The sequence below is a fragment of the Podarcis pityusensis genome (genome assembly GCF_964106645.2).
Source record: "Podarcis pityusensis genome assembly, chromosome: 11".
Lineage (NCBI taxonomy): Eukaryota > Metazoa > Chordata > Lepidosauria > Squamata > Lacertidae > Podarcis > Podarcis pityusensis.
The window spans coordinates 15088257-15112878 of NC_138036.1; the positions used below are offsets into that span (position 1 = coordinate 15088257).

The following is a 24622-nucleotide window of genomic DNA, read 5'->3' on the forward strand; positions in this document are numbered from 1 at the left end:
CAAGTGGCCCTGAGAAGCAAGAGTATGAACATACTCAAGGCAATCCTGAGGTTTGTAGAAGTGCAAAAAATCTTCAGCATAAAGAGGGCAACCGCCAACCCCATCAATTTCAAAAGGGACTGAACATGCCCAGCAGGCATGGAATATTTAATGCCAATTGTAAAAGGAAACTGGAATGCACTACTTGGACTCCTTACAGGTTGCGGCATCTTGAAGGAAGGCATAGCTGGCTAGCAGGATCTCTGAACAAAAGCAGACCATCAGGAAAGTGAGGATACACTGCATCATTAAGGAGGAAATCGAAAGGGAAAAGGCAGCATTTTGGGTCACTGTACAATCAACTGTATTATTTTCAAAATCTCTTTCATCGTGTCTAGCTGTGGCATTTACAAAAACAAGCCTCTTTAGCAGTTAGGCCAGATTTCCACCATCTAGCAAGTGCGCAATTTTATACTAAATTGGCCAGAGTCTAAAAGGGCTGAGTGTGAAATATTTAGCTCTGGCATACCTTTATTTGGGGAAGTCAAATAAATGGTGAAGAAGACACTCCACCAGTTTATCATCACAAATACAATGCCTTAACTCGTAAGGCGTTTTTCTATACAGGTAACTTGCACCTTATCTTTATTATACTTGTGCGATCTTAGTTATGTGTAGATGGGGTGGCTAAAAAAGGGGGGAATGGAGGAAACACACCCTCCATTTGCTTTCCTTCCTGCCCCCACCACACCTGCAATCACGGGCTTCTTCGACTTTGGGAAGTAACTGAAGGGCTCTGGCGGGATCCCAGAGCCCTTGCTCTTCCTTCCCAGAGCTGGGCAAGCAAGGGTGCCAACTCCTGGGAACTGAGCCCTCCAACATCCCAAAAAATCAGGGGGTGGAGAAGGCCAAGCACAGAGCTGAGCACAGCACGGCTTCAGTGGCCAGCTCCTTCTCTTCCTCCTGCCATGGAAGGGAAGAAGGGTTGAAGAAGCCCCTTGCTGGTGGTGGCAGCGGCAGCAACAGGAGCTACCGGCCATTGAAGCCACCCTGCTGCCACATTTGGCTTCACCTCCTGGATCCTCCCAACACCCTGATGTTGTGCATGCAACGTCACCCCCCCCCCATTGCCCTGGCATGTTGATGCCTCTGTGGACAAGCAGCCTTACTCCTTGTAGGAGGGGTAGTTCTAGGGCTGCCTGGCTTTCAGCATTTTTGCATCTACACATTGGCCCTTGTGTAAGAAGCGAGTTACCTGTCTTTGCCTCTGAGGGTATTATTGAAACTGGAGGGCCGCCTCCTATTAGAAGATATGGGAAATTCTGTTCTGCCATTCTCAAACTTGTGAATTTGGTCTAATCTTGGTCTAATCAAGGAGTGAAATTAAGGTTCTCCACAGCTGATAGTTAAGTCAGAACTAAATGTTCCTTTTTATTTTTTCGTAAATTCTGTTACTGTTGCAGTTCAATCATGCCTATGACTGTAGGAATCTCTGCCTAGTGAAGGAAAGCGAAAAAATCTTGTTATATTGAGCCTTTCTAGCTCAGATGAAACCAGAGTTATTTATATGAACATTCTTAGTTTGAATAGGTTTAAATCTCTCCTTATTTGCCTCTTTGTCCACCAGAAAGAATGTCCATGCTGCTACATCTGTATATTCAGAAACTAATCTGTATAGTCCTCCTCCTCCTAGCCAGTTATCACTAAGCAATCTCCTCTGCTGAGAATGAATCAAAAGGGATTTGTGCTTTTGCTCAGAGTCCAGAGGAAAACAGCCTATCCTGTTACAGCTTAATCACACTTGAAATGTGCCTTCTGAATTGAACATGCTTGCAGTATGACTTTTTCCCAACATTGAGGACAGCCTGTTGAAAACACACTGAGTTAATCTGGGAGACTGATCTATTGGGAAACTGAATTACTCAGTCTAATAACATCTTCATCTCATCAAAATAAGAAAAGGGGAACAGGAAGAGATTAGCTGATAGGATTTTCTGAAAGAATATTATGCCATGGTTGTGGAATTTAGCTCTCTAATATTCAGGATATGTGAACTAGCCTCTCTTACTGCCCTTTAAGCTGCACTGTGATTTTTTTGTTCCCTACGATTTTGTCAATGATGTCACAGTGCAACATCTGCTGTAGTGATGTCATGGACGCCTACAAAGAAAATCATGAAGGGTGGTGGTAATCTGATTAAAAGGCAGCAAGGGCAAATGAGCCTTGGACGGTGAGGGTGAAGAACAAAATTGTGCCAAAAAGCTACAGCCAGGAGCAAAAACAAAAGCAGTGCCAAGCATAATCAAGATAGAATAAACATTCAGGAAGATAAATATATAAATAAATATTTTGTTCCTGGCATCTGAATGTCTCAAGAGACAATGGAGTGAGCTTCCGGGGGGGGGGGTGTGTGACATAAAACCTCTGTGTTAGCAGCACCTAAGTGACCTCCCCGGTGCACAAAGCCTGGGCAGTGTGTATGGAGGTCCTGGGCTGCCCAGATGTCAGGACCCCTCTCTCAGCTTCATTGATGTGGTCCAAAGGAGAGCAGAGCAATATGCTTGGCACCAGCTTGGCTGCAGGAGTTGCTGGAAGGAGGCGTTCAAGGCACCATCCAACCGCCTTAGGAACGCTGCTCCAGATTTGTGTAGGGTTTTTACTACTTCTGTTTGTTTTTGTTGTATGATTGTGACAGGCAGATAAAGAAATCTTGTACTTTTATCTTGTTATTTATTAATCTAGTAGAAGGCATTGATTCAGTTTAGAGGTTGGTCTGGTTTGCATGTATTGTGAAACCACAGTTTAGTGTAAGCTCATGGACACCGCTCTCTCTTTCGCGCATTTCACACATTTCAGTAGCTTGCTCCCTTAAGATTTATGAGCAGGGGTCAGCAACTTTTTTCAGCCACTGTCCCTCAGACCTTGTGGGGGGCCGGACTATTTTTTTTGGGGGGGGGGGATGAACGAATTCCTATGCCCCACAAATAACCCAGAGATGCATTTTAAATTAAAGCACACATTCTCCTCATGTATAAACACCAGGCAGGCCCCACAAATAACCCAGAGATGCATTTTAAATAAAAGGACACATTCTACTCATGTAAAAACACACTGATTCTGGGACTGTCTGCGGGCCAGATTGAGAAGGCAATTGGGCCGCATTCAGCCCCCGGGCCTTAGGTTGCCTACCCCTGATTTATGAGGCAGAGATATCTCCACTCAGTATTCAAGGAATTGCTTGGCTCAACTAATCACTTCTGTCTTAATTTTCGGCACACCACGTTATTTTCCGCCACGAAAACTACTCATTTAAAATCAGTAAGAGTCATCTCAGGAGGGACCTCACTCTTGCTACGTTCCAATTAATGCCTTCTACATTTCTTGAAGGTAGATTGACCTTCAAGGTACTATATCCAGTGCTTTTTGGGGGGGTACTCAAGGGTACACAGTACTGGCATCTCTTTTTCTTGTTGTTAAAAAGTGTGGCACTTTCTGTAACAACTTCATGGTGAGTACCAGCACCTATTTTTCTAGAAAAAAGCACTTCCTATATCTGCTACAGTGGGTTGGATGAGGTCAAGGACTTGCCTATAATCAGTTTAACTGTTCATTGGCACAAGATACTGGAGAAAATATATCACTGATCTGTTAAAAAAAAGAAAGTAAGTAGCAAGTGATTTGTGTGTCAGAAGATAGATTTTTATTCATTTATTTTGCTTTTTAAGGCAAAAGAGTTCCTGATTTCTTAGTGACAAGCCAAAGGAGCAGACCATAATTTCTAAGGGAAGTTTGATTATTTTGATAGTTTTGTTTTTATTTTTGTATGTTTTATTATGGTTAATGGTTACTTACTAAAACTGAAACTGGAAATTGGTATGATGGGATTGAACTGGACTTATAGGTTATTGTACTCATGGATCCAACTGCAAAGCTTCAATAAAGTTGATTTTTATTGATTTATGCTTGATTTTGTTTTATTTATCATCACATTTGTTGTCTCGCGTCCCTCTCCCCTGCTCTGCACTGTGATGACCCATGGTTATAAGCAGTAAATGTGAACTGAGTGGCATTATTTTCCTATGGTAGCTTGAAATATCAGATGTAATATCCAAATATAAATGAGCACACTGCACGATGGCCCAAATTCAGGAGTGACGTGAATAGCAGTATGTGATACATGCTGGTAAGTTGGTATAACTTACACATCAAGGGTGTGGAAGGACAGCAGGTTGCAGAAAGTACATTAGCCATGGGGAAAGAAGGTAAACAGAATTAACTTCTTATGACATAGCCATATGGAAATTCCCATTTCCATAGCTGGAAGGAGTTGGCGCTAGAGAGAACAGCTGGCTTCCCAGCTGCCTGACAAAAGGGTAATGCAGGGTGGGGAACAAAGAAGGGTCCTTGGTTTGGTGGCAGAGTGTATGATTTTCAGATGAAGAAAGATTGCAAGTAGACAGACTGTGAAAAATCTCTGCCCAAAGGCTTGGGAGAGCTGCTGCCTGTACAGAAGAAGCAGTAGTTATTTTTTTCTTCAATTAAAAAAATATATTTTCTGGGTGGCTTATAAATAAAACAAAACATAGAACCAAAGAAACAAAAAAGCTGATAAAAGCAGCATACATAAAATGACAATTAAAATGCCTTTGATGTGGGTCATTCTGAAGAGAGCTTTGCAAAAGCAGGGCACCATCGCCATGAAGACTCTTTCCCCATTATCACCTGAGATGGCAGAGTTACTAAAATGAAGATATCTGAAGATTACTGTACTGTGCAGGCGGGCTTATTTTAGAGAATGATACTTGGGTCTCAGACCATTTAAGACTTCAAAGGCAAGCACTGCCACCATTATTCTTTTTTATACCTTCTCTTATAACTCTGGAACGTGTGGTAACCCAGTTAGATTGATGGGCAGCAGTAGGTTCATGAAAGACTGTTTCCCACAATCCATAATTAGCTGGTGAAATTCACTAATCACAGTACATGGTGATGGCAACAAATTTAGACAGACTTTAAAAAAAATGATATAAAGTTATGGTTCTATAGCCATAATACTTCAATAGAATCCCCGGTGCCAAGAAGCAGTGTACATGTGAAAACCAAATGTTGGGGTTAAACAACTGGGGAGAGCTGTTGCCTTCATGCCCTTCCAAGGAACACCTGGTTGGTCTCTGTTGGAAACTGAATACTGAACAAGTCAGACATTTGGTCTAGCCCCTTCCCGTCCTTCCCCTTATTATATTTCTAAGACCATTTAATGTAATGTAACCCAACGCCCACTACCACTGCTTTCTCCTGCGTCAGAGGGGCCAAGTCAGAAGGTAGAAGCATCGCAATCACAGCGGACAGTACTCAGTGAAACATTTTAAGAAGGGAATTGACCAGCTGGAGCATGTCTAGAGGAAGGCGACCAACCAAGATGGGGGCAGGGTCCAGAAACCAAGTCCAAATAGGAGTGGTTGAAAACACTGGGTATGTTTAGTCTGGAGAAGAAAATATTAAGGGGGATGTTGTAGTTGCCTTCAAATATCTGATGGGCTATCACATAGAAAATGGAGCAGATTTGTTCTCCATGGTACCTCTGGTTGCGAACAGGATCCGTTCCGGAGCCCCATTCACAACATGCCTACGCACACGTGGGTTGCGATTCACCGCTTCTACGCATGATGTCATTTTGCGTGTCTGCGTATGCGCGAGGGGTGAAACCCAGAAGTAACCCTTTCTGGTACTTCCGGGTCGCCATGGGATGTAACCTGAAAGGACGTAACATGAGGTATGACTGTACTAGAATGAATGTGGGGGAATTGCAAGGAAGTGGATTTCAACTGAACCTTATTAGGATTTTTTTAATGGTAAGAGCTGTTTGACAGTGGAACAAACTGCCTCAAGAGATGACTGGTTCTCCATCTCTAGGGGTATTTAAGCAGAGAATGGGAGGCCATTCTCAGAGTTCATGCATTAGCATTCTGTACTGCAGGTCATGCACTGAGCAGGATGCTTTGACTAGATGCCTTCCAGGCTCCCTCCCAAGTCTTTGATTCTATGACTGAAGCTGTATGCTTCAGCAAGGGCAGAAAAAGTTAGGGCAAACAAGCAAGGGAAAAGCAATAGATGCCAGGCAGGATGGAAGTCCGACAAGAACCTGGCAAAGACTTGGAAATGGTCAGGGGAGACCAAGTCATAAGAGACCGAGGGAGAAACAAGCAGGTTCAAAGATACACTCAATGTGAAGCACACACAAAGTGAAGCATAGCCAACAAGTTCTTTGCAGCAGCAACAACCTTTCCTTGATTTCTTTTTATCACTATTGTGAAAATGAGGGGCGCGGGTGGCGCTGTGGGTTAAACAGAGCCTAGGACTTGCCGATCAGAAGGTTGGCGGTTCGAATCCCTGCGGCGGGGTGAACTCCTGTTGCTCGGTCCCTGCTCCTGCCAACTTAGCAGTTCGAAAGCACGTCAAAGTGCAAGTAGATAAATAGGTACCTCTCCGGCGGGAAGGTAAACGGTGTTTCCATGCGCTGCTCTGGTTCGCCAGAAGCGGCTTAGTCATGCTGGCCACATGACCCGGAAGCTGTACGCCGGCTCCCTCGGCCAGTAAAGCGAGATGAGCGCCGCAACCCCAGAGTCGGTCACGACTGGACCTAACAGTCAGGGGTCCCTTTACCTTTTTATTGTGAAAATGGAGTGAAAGGAAGCATAGAATCTCAGGGGCAAAACTACAGGTTGTGTGGTCCAGTGCTGCTTCAGGAAGTGGAAAATTCAGTGTCAAGGAAGGGGATGCTTAATCCTTTTTCTCCTGGTTTTCCGCTGTTCAGAATACACACACATACACACACACTTCTCCAAGCAAGCACCACCAATATTTTGGCATTATTTTAAAGTGTGGCTTGCTTGCATTTCAAAAAATGCTCCAAATCTGAAGATTAAAAGATGGAAGCTACATGGTGTGCTTTGCACCCGAAATGAGATTTGAACTCATGCATCCTTAGTTCAGATCTATCCATCCTTGCTGCAAGAGGGTTCAGTGATGCCTGACAGACTGATGCAAAGTGCAGACAACTGCGATTACAAATGACACTTCATCCAGATCAGAGAAAAGGTAGAAACTCAGGCCTCAGGGGTGTTCATGTGAGAGGGGAAGGTGAAAGCTTCACCCTAGCGATTGGCAACTATATAGAGAGCAAAGGCCCACTCTTGCCGCTTTCATGGATGTCAGGGAACTGACATCGGCTCAGAGGCAAGAAATAGAAGGGCAGTTGTGTTACAGGGAGCCTCCGAAAATCTTGCGAAGCAGTTCCTCTTCCGGGGAGGAGGAGAGCCCCACCTCGAGTGGGGAAGAGGTGCAAGGACTAGAGGATGCTAGTTAGAGTCTTAACATCGCTCCTGAGCAAGCCGGAGAGGAGGGAAGCACGCCCTTGCCATTGCCCATCCTGTGCAGTAGTCTGAGGCGCAGAGAGGGGCGGAGACGGTTGGGGGTAACGAAACTTTTATGCTGGGGGAGGTACAAAAAAAGACCACTCCCGAATTCTGCTAGCGATTGAGCCAGACATGAGCTTTGGGGATCTTCACTGTAAATAGTTTGCACCAAAATAAAGCCTGTAAAACACAGGTCGCAGTCCTGCCTAGTTACTCTCGAGCAACCGCAACAGCACCCGACAACTCCCATCCCCAGTTTTCACCCTTGTCCAGTGTCAGCCAAACCCCTGTAGCTTAAATGCTCCTTAAAATAAAACGCTGCTTCTAATGGGACACCTGTCCTGGATTAGCTACAATAAATCAATATCTGTATTTATTTCAGCTCCTCTAGGGAGATGGACGAGAAACATTTTTTAAATAATTCAAGAGCTTGCTTGAGTGGCACTAAGTGTGAAAGGCAGGAGAAACCAGAAGAGACCTGACTCTATGGGCTTTGCAGGTCCCCAAGGGGCTGGTGTTCGGTATGATCTTGATCTCCAGCCTTCATGCCACATTATGAAAATTAGTAAGTGTAAAATCAGGGGTGACACCAGAAAAATATACATATGGGGCTGGGCATAGGGATGGTGGGCAGAAAGAGCAAAGTACATTTTGGCAGAGATATATATTTTTTTTTACAATTGCTTAAATCTGAATGAGAAATAAAGCTACAATATATTAAGGTTATATTGGATAATACATAAAGGATAATACATGACTGTGATCTTGGATTAAGTAAGTAAAGCTATTTTAAACTTACTTCAGAGTGTGATCTGTTTCATTGCATGTGGGTAGAAGGGGGGGCAAGCTGTCTCAAGCAGTTGGTGTGGAATGAATGAAGGTTTAATATCCTATTCCTTGAATCATTCCTTGAAGGTTTAATATCCTATTCCTTGAATTCAAACAGATGAGTCTTTCTGTTGAAAATTGTTCTCTATAAAACAGGACACACATCCACTTCTTCCACCACAGAACAACCATTTCTGACTGCATGAACATGTGACATAGCCTTGTTCCACTCATTATTTCATTTCCTTAAAAGAGCAGTTCTCAATATCTATTGGCACACTTGTGGAAGCTGGGTATATACCCAACATGAGATTATCTCAAACAAATATGATCAAAACCACTTTTGAGTGAAGCAGAATAGAGAGTGGGATGGATATCCTTTTCAGTGAGAAAAAGGTGTGTGTGTGTTCATCCTTTTTCGCTTCCTTGCAACTCCCTCACATTGTGACCAGCAGAGACCAGCTGTATCTGGACAGGAATAGCACCTCAAAGGATGTCTGAAAGCAGTCAAAATGAGCTTGCAACAGGTTGAAGAACACAGCATGACTAGCCTAACAATAACAAATGCTGCGTTTTATTGGGGTGTGTGTTCTTGTTCTTGTTTTTCTCTTGAATATGCATTTTGCGGTTTTATATTGTGGTTTTATCCTGTGAACCGCCCTGAGACTGCAGGAATAGGGCATTCATTCATTCAATAATAATGTAAAGCCTTGCATAGTAAATTCTTGATAAAAGATTTTGGGATTAATAAAGCAATAATTAAATTCTTTATGAATGTTCCGTCAGACAGCTGTTTGTTCAGTTGCTCAAAATGATGTATTTGATTCCTTGAAGACAGCTGCCCTGGCTTCTGACTTAACATCTATCCCACTTTCTTTCATAATTAAAATTCTTCTTCCTCCCTTGTCCTCATCTAACCCCCTTCCCACTCCAGTCTTCACAGGGTCCCATTGAATTACTGAAGGCTATCTTATTTGATTGGTTATATTGGAGACAGTCTGCCAGTCCTTAACTTGGTTCAATCTCAATTCCCCCCCCCCCCCGGGGTTAATCAAAAAATCTTTGATATTTTCTCAACCCCCTAGAAAAATAAGGCCACTGTACAAGCTTTTCTTGAGATACAGTGGTACCTCTTAATTCGTTCCGGAGGTCCCTTCTTAACCTGAAACCGTTCTTAACCTGAGATACCACTTTAGCTAATGGGGTCTCCGGCTGCTGCCACGCCGCTGCCGCCCCCCAATTTCTGTTCTCATCCTGAGGTAAAGTTCTTAACCCGAGGTACTACTTCCGGGTTAGCAGAGTCTGTAACCCGAAGTGTTTGTAACCCGAAGCGTTTGTACCACTGTACCTATGGAATCAGTGGAGAAGTCTGGTCCATTTGGGCAAGTGGGACACAGTCCCACCAAACACAGTCTGCCGTCAGCCAACCTCCACCTCCCTGCCTCCTTCCTTACAACCAGGGGTGGTCCTGGCTGTGGCTATCAGCCTCCTTCTCTCCACCCCACCCCCCTTATTCTCAGTGTTGCTTTTGTGGAATTCAACAGAGTAGGATGGGGTTGGAACCAGAATTAGTTGGCTTTGTCTACTACTAGCCCTGATTCCTTTGCAACCAGCTCTGGCTGTTGGACTTCTTGCCTCTCATTCAACCAATCCCAATGAGACCCATCCTTCATGGTATGGTGTTAACCCATTGATTACCTTGGCAAGTGATAAATGCAATCATCAGAAAGCAACTGGGGCCAACCTGAGGACAAGAGGAACTGAAGCCATTGGTTGGGGACAGTGATGTTTTTAAAACTACACAGTGAAGCAGCATGTGACCCGAGGTGCACTCCAAAATCATTTGCAAGTCACATGGGATCTCAAGGAACAGATCTCACACTGTGCACAGCTCTATGCAATCCAAAAATTGATCTGGTATCTTCTGCAACATTATAAGTTCGTATGTTATGCAACATTATAAGGCATTTTAAGCGTGTTCCTGGATCATGTGGTATACATGACTGGGGTGACAAAGGTGTCTGATTTGGTCCTAAAAATGACAAACAGTGACCTGCTTTTAAATACCTTGGTACACTAAAGCCCTGTCCAGGCATTTGCAATGGGTACACTTGGTACACTAAATTCAGACATTATTAAAATGTGTAAGCTACCACAGAGGGGCAGTGAGGACAAGTTCTTCAAATCAAAATGAGCAGGAAGTCTCAATGGATGTAAGAGACTGTAAACTCACGTAAGTCAACAAAAGTGGACACAGAGGGGGGAAAGCCAGTGTGTTCATCCCCACTGCCTCCCCCATGGGACCTTACATGTCTTAATAACGCTTATGATGGCTTATATTATAATATCAAAGGCTTCAGTTTTCAAATTAGAGGTGCATAACAATGAGCTGTCTGTGGAAATGCATCCACATGGTGGTTTAGTCAGATGTGCAGTCTTTTTCTCAAGTGTAAAGCTCAGGAAAAGCCTGTTTCTTTCCCATTTGTAACCAATAAGGCTGTGCACAGCATGGATTGGCTGGCGCTTGTGACATCCCCAAACTACTTCCCCACCCTCCTTTGAGCAGTTTTTCTAACAATGGTTGCTTTTTCAATAAAGCAGGAAACATTGCCTTTTTAAAGAGAGAGGGAGAGGCAGCTTGCCTTAAGCACCAGAGTTGGAGCGTCAGGGAAAACTAAGCATTGGATTTAGAGCAAGTGCACTTGTTATTTGTGGGGCTGAGCCACTCCCAGGGCCAGCAGTTCATGAGGCGGGGTGAAACAGCCACCTCAAGCAGCACCCCAGTGCTAGCTTCTGATGAGATCTCATGAAATCTCACAGAGTGCACAACATCTTGTGAGAGTTCTAGCAAGATCTCACCAGAACCCGCGATCACTGCCACTGCTGCACAACCTGGGTAAGGGTGGTGGAGCGGAGCAGCACATTTGCCTTTTGCCTCAGGCAGAGAAATGGGATGCACAACCCCTGCTCACGCCATAGCAGAAAACCCTACTGCTATAAGCCTGGATAGCTCAATTGGTTAGAGTATGGTGCTGATCATTTCAAGGTTGCAAGTTCAAACCCTGTATGGGACAGCTGCATACAGCTGAATTGCACAGGGTTGGACTAGATGATCCTCAGGGTCCCTTCCAACTCTACAATTCTATGATACTATGATCTTTATTTGCAAGTATATCTGTATGCACCATTTCCTTGGGACAAAGTCTTGGAAAAAACTTCAAAAAAGTTATTCAGCTCGCCGTATTTTTCTGTGTATAAGACGATGCTTTTTGCTAAAAAAACCCCCCAGCAAAAATCGGTTGTCTTCTTATACAGTAGGCGGATAGTGAATGCAGAGGGGGGGACATGCAATTAATGGCAGCAGCAAGTAGGAGATTGGCAGCGGCGATTGGGTGGGTAATTGGTGGCTGCGGCAAGGCCTGCTAGCGATTGGCTGTGGCTGCAGCAATTGGGCAGGCGACTGGTGGCTGTGGCAAGTGGGTGGGTGGGCTGTTGGTGGCGGCAAGCGGGCAAACAATTGGCAGCTGTGGCGAGGTGTGCGGTAGGCAGTGGCTGTGGCAAGCGACTGGCAGTGGCGGGCAGGCGGGTGAGCAATTGGTGGAAGTGACCTCCCCAACCACCTTCAAAAAGCCAAACAACTTAATTTTTAATTTTGGATTAAAAAAAATAGGGGTCGTCTTACACATGGGGGCATCTTATACACGGAAAATTGCTTTGGTATTATGCCTTTTGAAGCTGTGCCTACATGCAAACACAAATGAATTCTCAGGGAACTTCAATGGACACTTATTATAAAAAGTTAAGGTACACAAATAGCCTATGTGGGTGTTTTGTTGTGTCCCAGAAACTTGTCCAATGGCCAGTTCCCTCTGCATTTCAGTGACACCAATGACCTTTGGCAAGTTTGAGAAATGGCACTTTGTCATGTTAGGCCTGTCATTAACATTACTCTGAACTGGCGACATAGAGTGGGTATATGGTTGATGCTCTTCCAGCAATGCAAATATGTTATGATTCTGAAGCATGCTAGTTTCAGAAGCGCTATCCAATGACTTACTTAAAGCTAGCACCATTGGCTTTTAGGATCTGTGAACATGTGAAGTGCTCTTAAGCGTTCAAAAGCATTTCTGTTTTTAGCTGCAGTTTTATGGGATTTACAGTTGGCTGAATGTTTTAGACTGTATTTTTAGAGCTTATAGTTGCATCTTTTTATTTTAACAAAAAGACAGAAATTTGTGAATTACATCTGTGCAGTGCACAAATGGAGATATTAAAAAGGCTGCATTTTTTGTGGCCTGATGAAAGCCATGTGAAAGCTGAAAGTTTGTTTCTGCCTCTTCAACAAGTTGACACTGTTTATTTTGTCCTTTGTTTCTTTGCCAGTGAGCCATATAGTAAGGATGTTCCAAACAATGACCCAGGTTGCACATCACATTAAGTCATAGTTTAAAATATGCTTCTGCATACTCCTCAATGTTCCAGGAATGCTCCTGCCTTGGTTTGCCATGTCTTCCATGATTACACTCCCAAAGAAAGCACAATCAGTAGCCAATATTTGTTCTTGGTTTATCACACACAGTTTGTTGTGGGAAATCAAACCACAAGCCGATGTTCAGCTGACAGAACAAGCCAGGCTTTTGTCAGTAGCACAGCAGGAGCGGGGACGGACGGAAACAGAGAACTTTTGAACAGTGTGGACATTCACATTAAAGTACAGTTTGTTTTAAAAAATGGTAAAGTTTAACTGAGCAGCTGTGGGAGGGAACAAAGAGATATCAGTTCCTGACTATTATACAATTAATTGTTGTTGTTTATTGAATTTATATACCACCCTATACCTGGGGGTCTCATTGTACTAGATCCACAATGGCTATGTTCATACTTCCCAAGTAAGACAGGGTTGCTGTCTTATTGAAGTTTTTCAGGTATGAGCTAGTGCATGCTGTCAGTCACTCCCACTTCACTCCTCCTATGGCATGGGCAGGAAAACCAAACCATGAAATAACAATTGCCACATTTTTCCATGTATAACACGGCCCCTATTTTTGGGGACTCCAATTTTAGAAAATGGAGGGAGATGGCCCAGAGTTGGGAGGTGGTGCTCAGAGCTGTTGAGCTTTATTTGGGGGGGGGGGGATTGCTAAATATCACTCACCACTCACCCGCACTAGCGTCTGCCTGCTTGCCAACAGCAGCCGGCAATTGGACACAGTGACAGCCTATCCAGACCAGCTCTTGATGCAGCAACCAATCACCCACCAAATCACCGCTGATAAGCTCCTGATTCAACCAATCACACAACCCTCCTCTGCACTTCCCGTGTATAAGACAACCCCAGATTTTCTTATACACAGAAAAGGTTTCCCGTAATGACTGAACCTGGCACTGTAGCTTGCCTCTCCATAAGAAGCCAGGATCATGAGCCAGCCTTAAAACATGGTTTGTTGCTGGCTTACAAATCCTGGCTTGATAAGGAGAAATAAACCATGAGTGGTGTAGGAGAGCTGAAAAAAATGCCAATATGTTTCACATCTGGCAACCAATGCACCCCTTTGGTTTCGGATCGTGCATGGGCAGACGAGTCTAAAAAGCCCGGGATACAAATTTTCACGGCCCTCTGGTGGCTAAGAAATAAGGTATTTAGCATTAACTCTGGAAGTGTAAACTTTATTCTGACCAAACTAAGCCTCCTGATGTATATTGTTCTCTAGGCACACACCCCCGCGACATGCGCAAGTGACACCAGCATGCCATGGGCGTGCCAATGTGACATGGGCATGCTGACGTCACACGCGCCAGCCCCGCTGCCACAGTGGCAAGGCAGCACACCTGGTGTGAAAAGAGGAGGAGATAAGAAATTACAGAACAGGAGTAATTTTTAAGTTATGTTGTTGAGAGGAAAAATCTAAAATAAAAAGCATTCGCCACTTAAAGTCTCTGGACCAGTAGCTTGTGTCTAAAATGAGGAGACTAAGGAATGTTACCTCCAAAGCCAATGTTGGTACTCAGCTGGAGGAAAGCTGAACTATGGAACTCCTTGCCACAAGGGCATTTCCACTGACTCTGGAGGTAACAGGACTTAGTCTCTTCATTATGTCATTAAATGCCTGCTGATTATGCCAAACTTCACCTTAATTCTGTATTTGCTCTGCCCCTCCATTATCAATTTGTGATTGGCAGGCCTCAGTAATTTGGTGCCCCCTCTGGTGGGCGCTGAGAGTACAATGTCTTGAAACACACACACACCCCGCTCTAGTTAAGATTTAAGAAATACGACACTAGATTCGCTTATTAGGATTGCTTTTGAACCAGCTGCAGATGCTGAGCCTTTCATACAAAACACTGTCTGCATCCATAGAAACAATTTCAGGATTTAGTCAGCTGCTGCAAAAGATGGTTATAGAAGTGCTCTCTTGAGTTCCAATTCTGATTGCAGGTCAGATATGTGAGTCAGTAGTTCTAAGGTTATATTAGCAGAGGCATGAGTGTGTGTTTTTTAATCTAAGTCTTGTGCTATACCTGACAAGTGGTCCAATTTCTTTCCAGCTGTCGTGAGACCATGGTGGATGACTAGTGCTCTGAATCAGAGTGCCGATCACTCACAAACTACAAATTCAGCTGCAGGAAAAGGTCATCATTCTACTTGCCGCTAGTCGACGTGGAATAGCAAAACCAGCACAAGGTAGGGAGGGGAATGGGTAAAGCAAAGGTAGTTTAAACACCCACAGCAGGAAGCACCACCTTAACTTTGGTACATTGCTTTCAAGGACTGGCTTCCTAGATGGCCCCAGAAACTGAACTCAAGCACCTAAGCATGCAGCAATGGTGAACCAAGGTACTATAATCCAGATCAGCACCCTGGAAACCCCATGTACGTCACGATGAGCCTGTTTAAATGAACAGCGGGCTAGATGTATAGTAAATAACTAGTAAGGTAACTTTGAGGAGATCAGTGCCCATTTTGGGGTTAGGATAATTGCACAATTGCACAGCAACTTCCATTCTGAAGTTGTTCCTAACTCCAAAGTATTTTGAATTCCACCTGCCCATTTGCTCCTCCACACAGGGTTGAGAAACTTTGGCTAGCAGCAAAGAGAAAGATACTGCTTGAATAAGGCGCATGGAACAGATTCAGTATCAGATTTCTCTTCCCAGCTGTCTACAAGTCCCATTAGTGCTGTTCACTATTATCAAGACCTTCCCACACCTGCCCTCTCTCTATAATTAGGATGGCTTATGGTTTATCTGGGCCTTTTTCAAAACCAGATTTCCTTAACAGCAGTAGCTGTCAATCACATCGGCTTGAATGGTGAAGACTTTCAGGATCCACATTCTGTTAAGACAAGTAGTACTGAAGTACATTAAAGTCACTGGACAAGTTTCTTTGCAAAAGGATAACAGTAATTTTCCTTACCATAAGTGTGGCATTTTCATTTGACGTTTGGGTTCTCTCCGATAGCTCACTAATCCATTTGCTTTCCCAAGGGATTCCTTTTTCTCTTTCTTCACCATGAAATAAACTGATGTGGTCTGAAGCATTCGCTATATCCCGCTTTCCTTGGTTTGAAATACTTTCTCCTTGTCGGTGAAGCAGTGTAGCAGAATCCAAACAACTTCTTTCCATCTGAAGTGTGTGAATTTCAGAGGTGTGCCGCTCTTTAGGATGTAACGAATTTAAAGTGTCTTTTGATGTCTTGATCCGATTGGCTTCAACTCTGGATTTACCTTCAGCTGGTTTCTTTCTCACCTTTGGTAACTGTTGTGAGTTTTTCCGAGAGTATTTGTCTGCAAATCGTTTGGTTACTGTCTCCAAAGAACCACTCAAGTCACAAGAGGAAGACTTCATCGCTGAAATCCCATTTTCTATACCTTGCGAACCGGCAACAGAAACATCCACAGCAGAGTGACTGCTGCTACTGTTTTCTTCCTCCATTCTAGGACAATCATTTTCAATTGCCATGAGAGTTGCAGACAGCTTGTACTTCTCTTTGTCTTTCATACTGGAAGTTTTACTTTGCTGTTGCCCAACAGTGAGAGTCATTTCTGCTTGCAAGGTTGATGGACTGTATGCAGTGAGGTCGCTCCTGACAGCTACTTCTTTGGATTTTGACTGATGACCACAGAAGCCAATGGTGGCTTCCATAGGCACAGTGTTATCTGACACTTGAAACAGGCGAGGCATTTCACTAAGGAAGTAAGCACACCCATCACAATCACTCCCCGGTATTAACTCATCTTCCTCATCATCGCTTTCCAACAGGAATCTCAGCTTGCTTTCCCAGTTCTTGTACGTCTCCTCTGTCATCACGTCAGAACATTCAAAGTACTCGAGGGAATCATCATCAGAAGACTCATCAACTGTAATAAAGTTTCTCTCCAAGCAGAGCTCAATGTTATTGCTGGCATTTTTAGAGGAATCCCCTAAAAAGCAGATCTGATCTCCCAGAGGGACACTTGTTTGGTTCCCAGACAGTGTGCTGTTTTTCGGAGGTTTACTAAAGCTACCCTCTTCATGTGTCTTGGCATATTCAGTTGTCTGACAAGCAGCTAAGACTTCAGCATTAAGGCGGCAGCTGTCTGTGTGATCAGTGATTTGACTTGCTGGTTGGAAATCCACATCATCTAGCTCGCCTTCAGTAGAATCCGTAGATGCTTTAGTGCTCTCATAAATAAAGAGATCAGGCATATGCTTGGACATGCCCCTAATGCTGTGATAATATTCCTTTAGATTGGATGCATTTTTAACTTCCATTTCGTCTCCTGAACTATGGTTTTCCAATGGAGGACAAGTTTCACATTCCACTGTATGGAAAAACGTTTCTCCCATTTGCTCTGTAGATAAATCGCTAAATTCTGGTGCTGGAGGTTCCGGCGAACCTAAATAGAAGCAGCATTCATGGAGCGAATACTGGTTTTCTGCTAAAGCTTCTTTATTTTCCATATCATCATCTGAAATTTTCTGCTGACATACTGTAACTTCATTTCCTCTGCATGTTTCTATATTCTCTTCAGGACTACAAAGTACATTTTGATATGCTTCAGATTGGTCATCAGAAGTCACTTTAAGAAAAGCTGAAGACTGAGTGGTTCCAAAACAGTTCTTGGCCACAATTTTGTAAACTCCAGCTTGTTGCTCTGTGCACCTGTGAATTTTAAAACATGAATATTAAATTTTAATATACAATGTCGGTATTAAATACTTAAACTTTTTTTTTAAAAAAAAAGTTGAAATATCCTCAATGGAGAGGTATTCTTGATCTCAAAATGACAAAATGTTGGTCACTTAACAGGAAAAAAAACCACACTATGATGCTCAAGATAACTGTGGTCAAAGAGTGATGTAGTGTGAGGCAGCCACAGGGAGGTTGCCTTGGGTGCAAAATTGTTAGGGGCACAAAACACCCAGGGCTGCCTTTTGTGAGGAGGATGGGGCAGGGATGGATTTCCCACTCTCCTAATGGCCCATCCTGATTGCTTTGTTTGTTATTATGTTGTGTGTGTGTGTGTGTGTGTGATATTGCAAACTGCCCTGTGATTCTCGGATGAAGGGTTGTATATGAATGTAATAAATAATAATAGCAATAATCTCTATGTGAGGTGCTTTACATGATATCCTAAGCCTTGACTTAGTGAGACTGCATGAACGTGCATGCTCTACCGCAGTAGGCGTATATTTGCAGCCTTTGATTCATTCCTGAACATAGTTGAGAAATCAAGAAATGCTGAGGAAACAAATTACCTAAAGAGATGTAAGACCTGAGTCAGGTTATCCTCCAGTATTTCACAGCTAGAAATGTTCTTCTGTTGACTGATGTCTTGCCCGTTCTTATACCAAGTTACCTCTGGTTTTGGGTTGCCTTAAAACACATGGAGGAGAAAACTGTTATTTCACACTGATAAGCAAATGTTTCTGAACATAAGGAGCTTATGGACTAAATAAGCAGGAGCAACATCTTATATTTGAGCAACTGCATGACTAGAAAACGTTGGGGACAAATCTGTTGCTTGGTATGAGGTATGGACAGACAAGCATTCTCATAAAAAGTAGTCTGACATTATTATTATTATTATTATTATTATTATTATTATTATTACCCCAACCATCTGGCTGGGTTTCCCCAGCCACCAAAGTATTATCATATACAGTTGCCATATGTCCTCTTTTTCCAGAACATCATCTTTTTCTGGGGTAAAAATTCTGCCGGGGTAGATTTTTTAAATTTGCCAAAATGTCTCTGGCTATACTTTCTGGGTGAGACAGACATAACTGGTGGTTGAAAACTTGCTTTACTCTTCTCTTCTCCTGCCCACTCCCCCAACAATATATCAAAGCTTCTATAGCCTACATATAGTAGGGGTATTTAAAATGAGAGTCATCATAGCATCCTCTCTTTTGCTCTTCAAAATATGGCAACCCTAATGTTAAAAAATAACGAGTACTGCCACCTGTGGCTTTTAAATTTTTATGTAGACCCATGTCACCATTGTGTCATCTGCTAGACCTGAACTATGGTTTTAGGCTCCATACAGATATTGGAAACATAAGAGGTTTATTAAACTGGGTTACGTACCATTTTTCAGCAGAACTCTAAATACAGGCCTGCAACAGGGTTTCTTCAAGTGACAAGAGGGATAAAAGATTCTAGAGGTTGGGTTATACTTAAGAGACCAGTGCACTGCTAATTTACTGTGCCTCAAGAAACACAATCACAACTCTATGTAAAAAGCTCACCAAGCTGTTTGAATTTGATTACTGAGCCATTTCCCAAGGCCATTTTGATACAATGAATTTGTGATTCTTCTGAAAAGTGGTCCTTTCTTTTAATAATATACAACTCTTCTCAATTAAAATTTCAACTAAAACATGTATTTCAGTATTAAGTCAGGGGTGCTTACCAGATATCTTGCAGGAGAACATGGTATCTCCATTTTCTGGCACCGACACAGATGACAAAGTTGATAAAAAATAAGGAGCGCTCTTATTAACAGATGATTCTGAGCCTGACATCATCCTTCGCCCCACTGATCTGAAAGAAAAATAAAAGCCTAAGAAGCACGATGTCTCTCTTTTAAGTGCCAGCTACTGCAATGAAGCATTTTATCTTCTGTGGCAGGACATGAAATAAAGTGAAAGTGGCAAGCAATTTAGGGCAAAAATCTTGTTTGGCTTCAGCTGCCTGGGCTGCTAGGAGCAATGACTCACTGCTCCGTGACTGATATTCTTTTAGTTTCCATTTGTCAGTTGGGGCAAATGATAACACAAAAGCTTACATTACAGGTGTTTGTTGCACAGACTATCCCCTTTACCATCTAGCACAGGCTTCCTCAAACTCGGCCCTCCAGATGTTTTTGGCCTACAACTCCCATGATCCCTAGCTAGCAGGACCAGTGGTCAGGGATGATGGGAATTGTAGTCTCAAAACATCTGGAGAGCCGAGGTTGAGGAAGCCTGATCTAGCAGATCTAATGAAAATTCATTTGGTTCCCCCATTTCTCTGGAATGTAATGGTAAGCATTCATAACACCCAACATTTCACAGCCACGTACACCCCTATACTTGCAAAACAGGATCTACACAGGAGTGTCAAGCACAGCACTAATCTGTGTCAGGTCTTGCCCTCATGAAGCAGTTGCCAAGATTAAAGGTCCCCACCTCCCCACAGTCGCCTATGTCTGCTCCTCTCCAGGGGTTTTTTCCTCCAAGCAATCAGAGGCTGCACCTGCATGCCTGCCTTTGCTCCTCCCGCTTCATGCCTCTCCTGGTTCTGGGAGACTAGGCGGGAGGGGAGCTTGTCACAGCACCTGTGCCTCTTCACAAGCCTCACTCATCTCTGCTTTGGGGAGACGCATTTCTTCAGATAACCATGCAAGGCTTTGTACTTCCAAGATTAACAACTTGAATTCCGAGCCAGTGCAGATTTTAAGAAGCAAGTGTTATATGGTCCCGTAGGCACCAGAGCCATCAAGACTCTGGTAGGTGCAATTAACATGGATATTTACAGAGAAATGAGTCCTTTTGTGCCTCACCTAACTGCATCCTACAGTGTGCTGCTCTCCAGCATCAACTATCCCTTGCATTATTATTATTATTATTATTATTATTTATTAAATTTGTTGTAACAGGGCCAAGGGCCATGAAAGGAGCGGGCTGCACAATGTGGCTAAGTAGTAGTCTGTAGCCCCAAGATGACAGATCTAAAATACGGCTGGATTGCACACACAGTTTAAATAGATCATAGAATCACAGAATTGGAAGGGACCACAAGGGTCATCTAGTCCAACCCTTTGCAATGCAGGAACCTTTTGCTCAACATGTGGCTTGAACCCATATGCTCTACCTTCTGAGCTACCATCAGGTTTTTGAGATAGATAGACAGATCTCTCTATCTAAATAATTTTCACCCCACTTTTCAGCTGAAAAGACTGATAGAGCAACTTGCAATATTAAACCATTTTGTATAAAGAAACCTTGATTTAAGTGTTGCAGAAAGTGCCTGGGGAATAGAGAAAAATCTCAGCAACAGTAAACAAGTATCTCCTATTCGTGTTCAGATGCTGATTAGTCCATTTTATGGTAGAGACCTATAATAAGACTTATTATGCAAATTAACAGCAACACTGACAGTGACAAACTCCTATTATTTTTAGCCAAGCGCTAACTCTTTTAAAATAATAATTTAACGTTTGCTCCAGGGTAATTTTCCTAGACAAGAATGAACAAACAGGTAAATTAAGTGTATATGTGTAATTACTCTACTTTGCATGGAGATGTTTTTATACTTGATTGCCAAAGACTGAGAGCTGTTTCCCTCGCCTTTTCCCTCTGTGGAAAACAAAAGGCAATCAAAGCAGCTACTTGAAGTTAAATTGCTCCTGTCATTTTCTTATTAGAGACCTTTTGGTTGTTATCTGATCTTTTAACACATCACACAACCTCTCAAAATACTAACAAGCAGGGTAGAGCAGTGAGAAAGTGGCAGCTGCTTTCATGCAAGGTCTGTAACAGCTACCACCACTATTGGGGACATTTTGCATCTGCATGCTAGTTACTGTAAGGTTACCAGATTTTTTTCAATGAATCCGGGGACACTTTTCAACTTCAGTAGGAATGATAGGATTTTGTCAGGGGACTGATCTGTAAATCCAGGGACCATCCCCGGGAAACGGGGACGTCTGGTAACCTTAAGTTACTGTGAATCACAAGTTGGGGAGCACATTTGCCCCTGGGTTGTGTTGTGGGGTTCCCATTTTAAACACGAGGCTAGGAGTGGCTGGCATAGATGGAAGCCAAGTTGGAGTGCACTGGCAGGAGAGTCTAGATTGCTTAGATCGGTGTACAGTGGTATCTTGGGTTACATACGCTTCAGGTTACAGACTCCACTAACCCAGAAATAGTACCTTGGATTAAGAACTTTGCTTCAGGATCAGAACAGAAATCGTGCGGCAGCGGCGCGGCAGCAGGAGGCCCCATTAGCTAAAGTGGTGCTTCAGGTTAAGAACGGACCTCTGTAACGAATTAAGTTCTTAACCTGAGGTACCACTGTACCTGCACTACCCCTACCTGACATTTGCCTTGCCCCACACCATCCTGGTAAGTGGCAGTGTATGGAGTATAGATGCACGGCATTGTGCAAGGTGCTCCTTGATCAACTCCTTCAAACTCTCTTCCCAGGTTTCCTTGGGAAGAGGGAATAATAATACCATATTGGCCCGAATATAAGCCACATTTTATTTCCAAATTCTGACAGTGAAAAGTTAAAGTGTGGCTTATATTCGCAACCTTCCCTTTCCCCCGACGACTCAGGGGAGACTTGGGAACAACAGGTGGACTGCGCACCTTTGCCCTATCCTCCTGGGCTGCTCTCTGGGGGGGAGGGGAGTGGTGCTGTGGTGCTTTGCCAGCAACCTCCCCCACCCCCCAAGAACAGCCAAGGATTGTGGGGCAACGGCACGCAGCCTGCCTACTGCTCCCAAGCCTCCCCGGAGCCGGGGGGGGGGGGAGAGGGAAGGCCGCAGGCAAAGCAGCATGACTCCTCCCCCCAGAGCAGCTCAGGAGCGCAGGGCAACAGCCCACAGCCCGCCCACTGCTCTCAAACCTCCCCTGAGCTGCCAGAAATAAGAGGGAAGGGAGGGGAGGCTGCCAGCAAAGCAGTACGGCTCCCCCCAAGGAAGCAGCCCAGGAGCGCGGGGGAATGTCTTTTTTTCTCCCCCCCCCCTTGAATTTTGATGGTGCGGCTTATTTGCAGGTGCGGCTTATATTCAGGCCAATACAGTAGCTCAATATCAGTCTACCTACAAAGGTAGCTAACCTTTTTAGGCCCCAGGGTCACATTCATCAATAAGCTGACCCTTTGAAGAGGCTGCCACATGTCAGTGGGAGGTGAGGGGAGTCAATGGGTGTGGTGACCTCACTCTTGCACATACACTCTCACATGTATGCACACACAGAGGACATACAGCTGCCCCTCCTCAGCTTGCCTGCACATATCAGCTCTGGAGGAGGTTATCAACCCCTCTACTTATCAAATGATTGATCTGATGGTCAGTCACCAAAGGGTACCCAATGGCAGTTCGCGCAAGCTTCTAATATGCAATATTCCTGATGTCAGATTCCTGATGTCAGATTTATGTCCATTAGGAATCACAAGACAGAGAAACCAGTAGAAGAACACTTCAATCTCCCAGGACATTCTATACAAGATCTCAATGTAGCTGTCTTATTACAAAAGAATTTCAGAAGTAGACTGGAAAGAGAAGTTGCTGAGTTGCAACTTATTACCAAACTTAAAACCATGGAGAGACCTGGTCTGAATAGACACATTGGATTCTTATCTCATTATACATGATAAAGCTATTTTTAGCCATCTCACCGCTTGCTTTTTCCTGTAAAACCAATTGCAGTCATTAACAGTCGTCAACAGGTTTACCACACCTATCAGCCAATCACCCATTCCCACCACCCTTCTGAGTAATACTCCTCCCCACCCTCTCACTATATATAAGGGTCTGGTGACTTCTGTTTCAGTGTATCTGAAGTGTGCATGCACATGAAATCTCATACCAATAACAAACTTACTGTAGTTGGTCTCTAAGGTGTTATTGGAAGGAATTTTTTTATTGTTTCGACTACGGCAGACCAACACAGCTATCTACCTGTAACTAGAAGATGAGATAGATAGTGCCACTCCCTGGAATTGTAAGTAAGAAGGCAAACAGGTGGCAGCTGGCTGAGGACAGACTAAAGTTGGTGGAATGGTGTCCCATTTGCCCAAATGAATGAGCCTTTAGGAGAAATGGGCAAATGGTCAATTTGTCAAAATGGTTTCCCTCCCCTTTTCATTATTTTGCTGGATCAAAGAGTCTTCCATGAACATGAGGACACCGGCTGCATACAACCCATTATGTTCTTATAAGCAAGGACTGCTGCACCAGCATATCCTGAAAATCTGTGGCATTCTGCTAGCTGATCACACACCATTGAAGGCTTTGTCCCTCTGCATCAAATCTATTGCATTCAACCAGCTATAGCCATTATCTGGTTTAATGGCAGCAAGAAACACACAAAGCGTTGAGTGGCACACAAATGAAGAAGAAAAACCAGGACGTAGCAGGTGTGATCTGATATCAGGAGCTGTAGCATTCTCCCAAAAACACAGAGGACTCATGTAACAGAATTACTGTGATGAGCAGGGGGGAAGCATAATGTGAAAGGATGTGAGATAAATAGCCACCTTAGAAAATATAATTTGAATTTATTAAGGCCTGCAAGAAATTCAGGTATGGCCTCTTCACTTAAGGGAGTAATTTCCTGAAGATAAGAAAATGCAATGGTAGAATGAAGATGATCAGCAATCAACTCAACTTAGATTTTGCAGGTGAAAATAAGTAAGGGATGGGGGGAAAGGTAATGCAGAATAAGGATATCATAAAGGAGCAAACTATACACATGTATGCATAATGAAACCCCAACTTTAAAAATGAAAGCAGTCGCAATTTTGAGTTGAGATACAGCAAAGTACAGAGGGAGATGAAAGAAATGAATCACTCTCAGAGAGAACAAAGGTGGATACAGGTTTGCATGAAATCTGCATATAGTAATTTAGACATAATTACACTATAATTATTTCTAAATTACTAATAATTCAAAATGTCATTATTTCTAAATTACTAAGAACTGTAATTTTTAATAGAAATATGGTACATCTCACTTTAGTGAGGAAGAATTTGCCCAGGTGACCTTTGTGCCTGCTTACCCTGCTCTCTAGGCAGTAACTACTGATGGGCAACTTCAAGGCTCCTGCTGCTCTCGCTTCTTTTGGGTAGGGCTGGGTGATATCAGCTTTTCAACATTGTGGTGTATCGCCAGCCAAACATTGCAGTTTGGTGATATACTGTGATGT

At 43.5% G+C, this 24622-nt stretch overlaps 1 protein-coding gene across 1 annotated transcript in view; it reads right to left on the reverse strand.

Moving 5' to 3' along the window:
* Window positions 1-24622, reverse strand: part of ALPK2 (alpha kinase 2) — a 63933-nt gene that overhangs the window by 33618 nt on the left and 5693 nt on the right. Inside the window, exons 2-4 of the mRNA XM_080973374.1 lie at window positions 19119-19249; window positions 17962-18079; window positions 15637-17365 (exon numbers count right to left, since the gene is read on the reverse strand). Coding sequence (XP_080829500.1) covers window positions 15637-17365; window positions 17962-18079; window positions 19119-19233 — 1962 coding nt within the window. The 5' untranslated portion in view covers window positions 19234-19249. The remainder of the gene's footprint in view (window positions 1-15636; window positions 17366-17961; window positions 18080-19118; window positions 19250-24622) is intronic.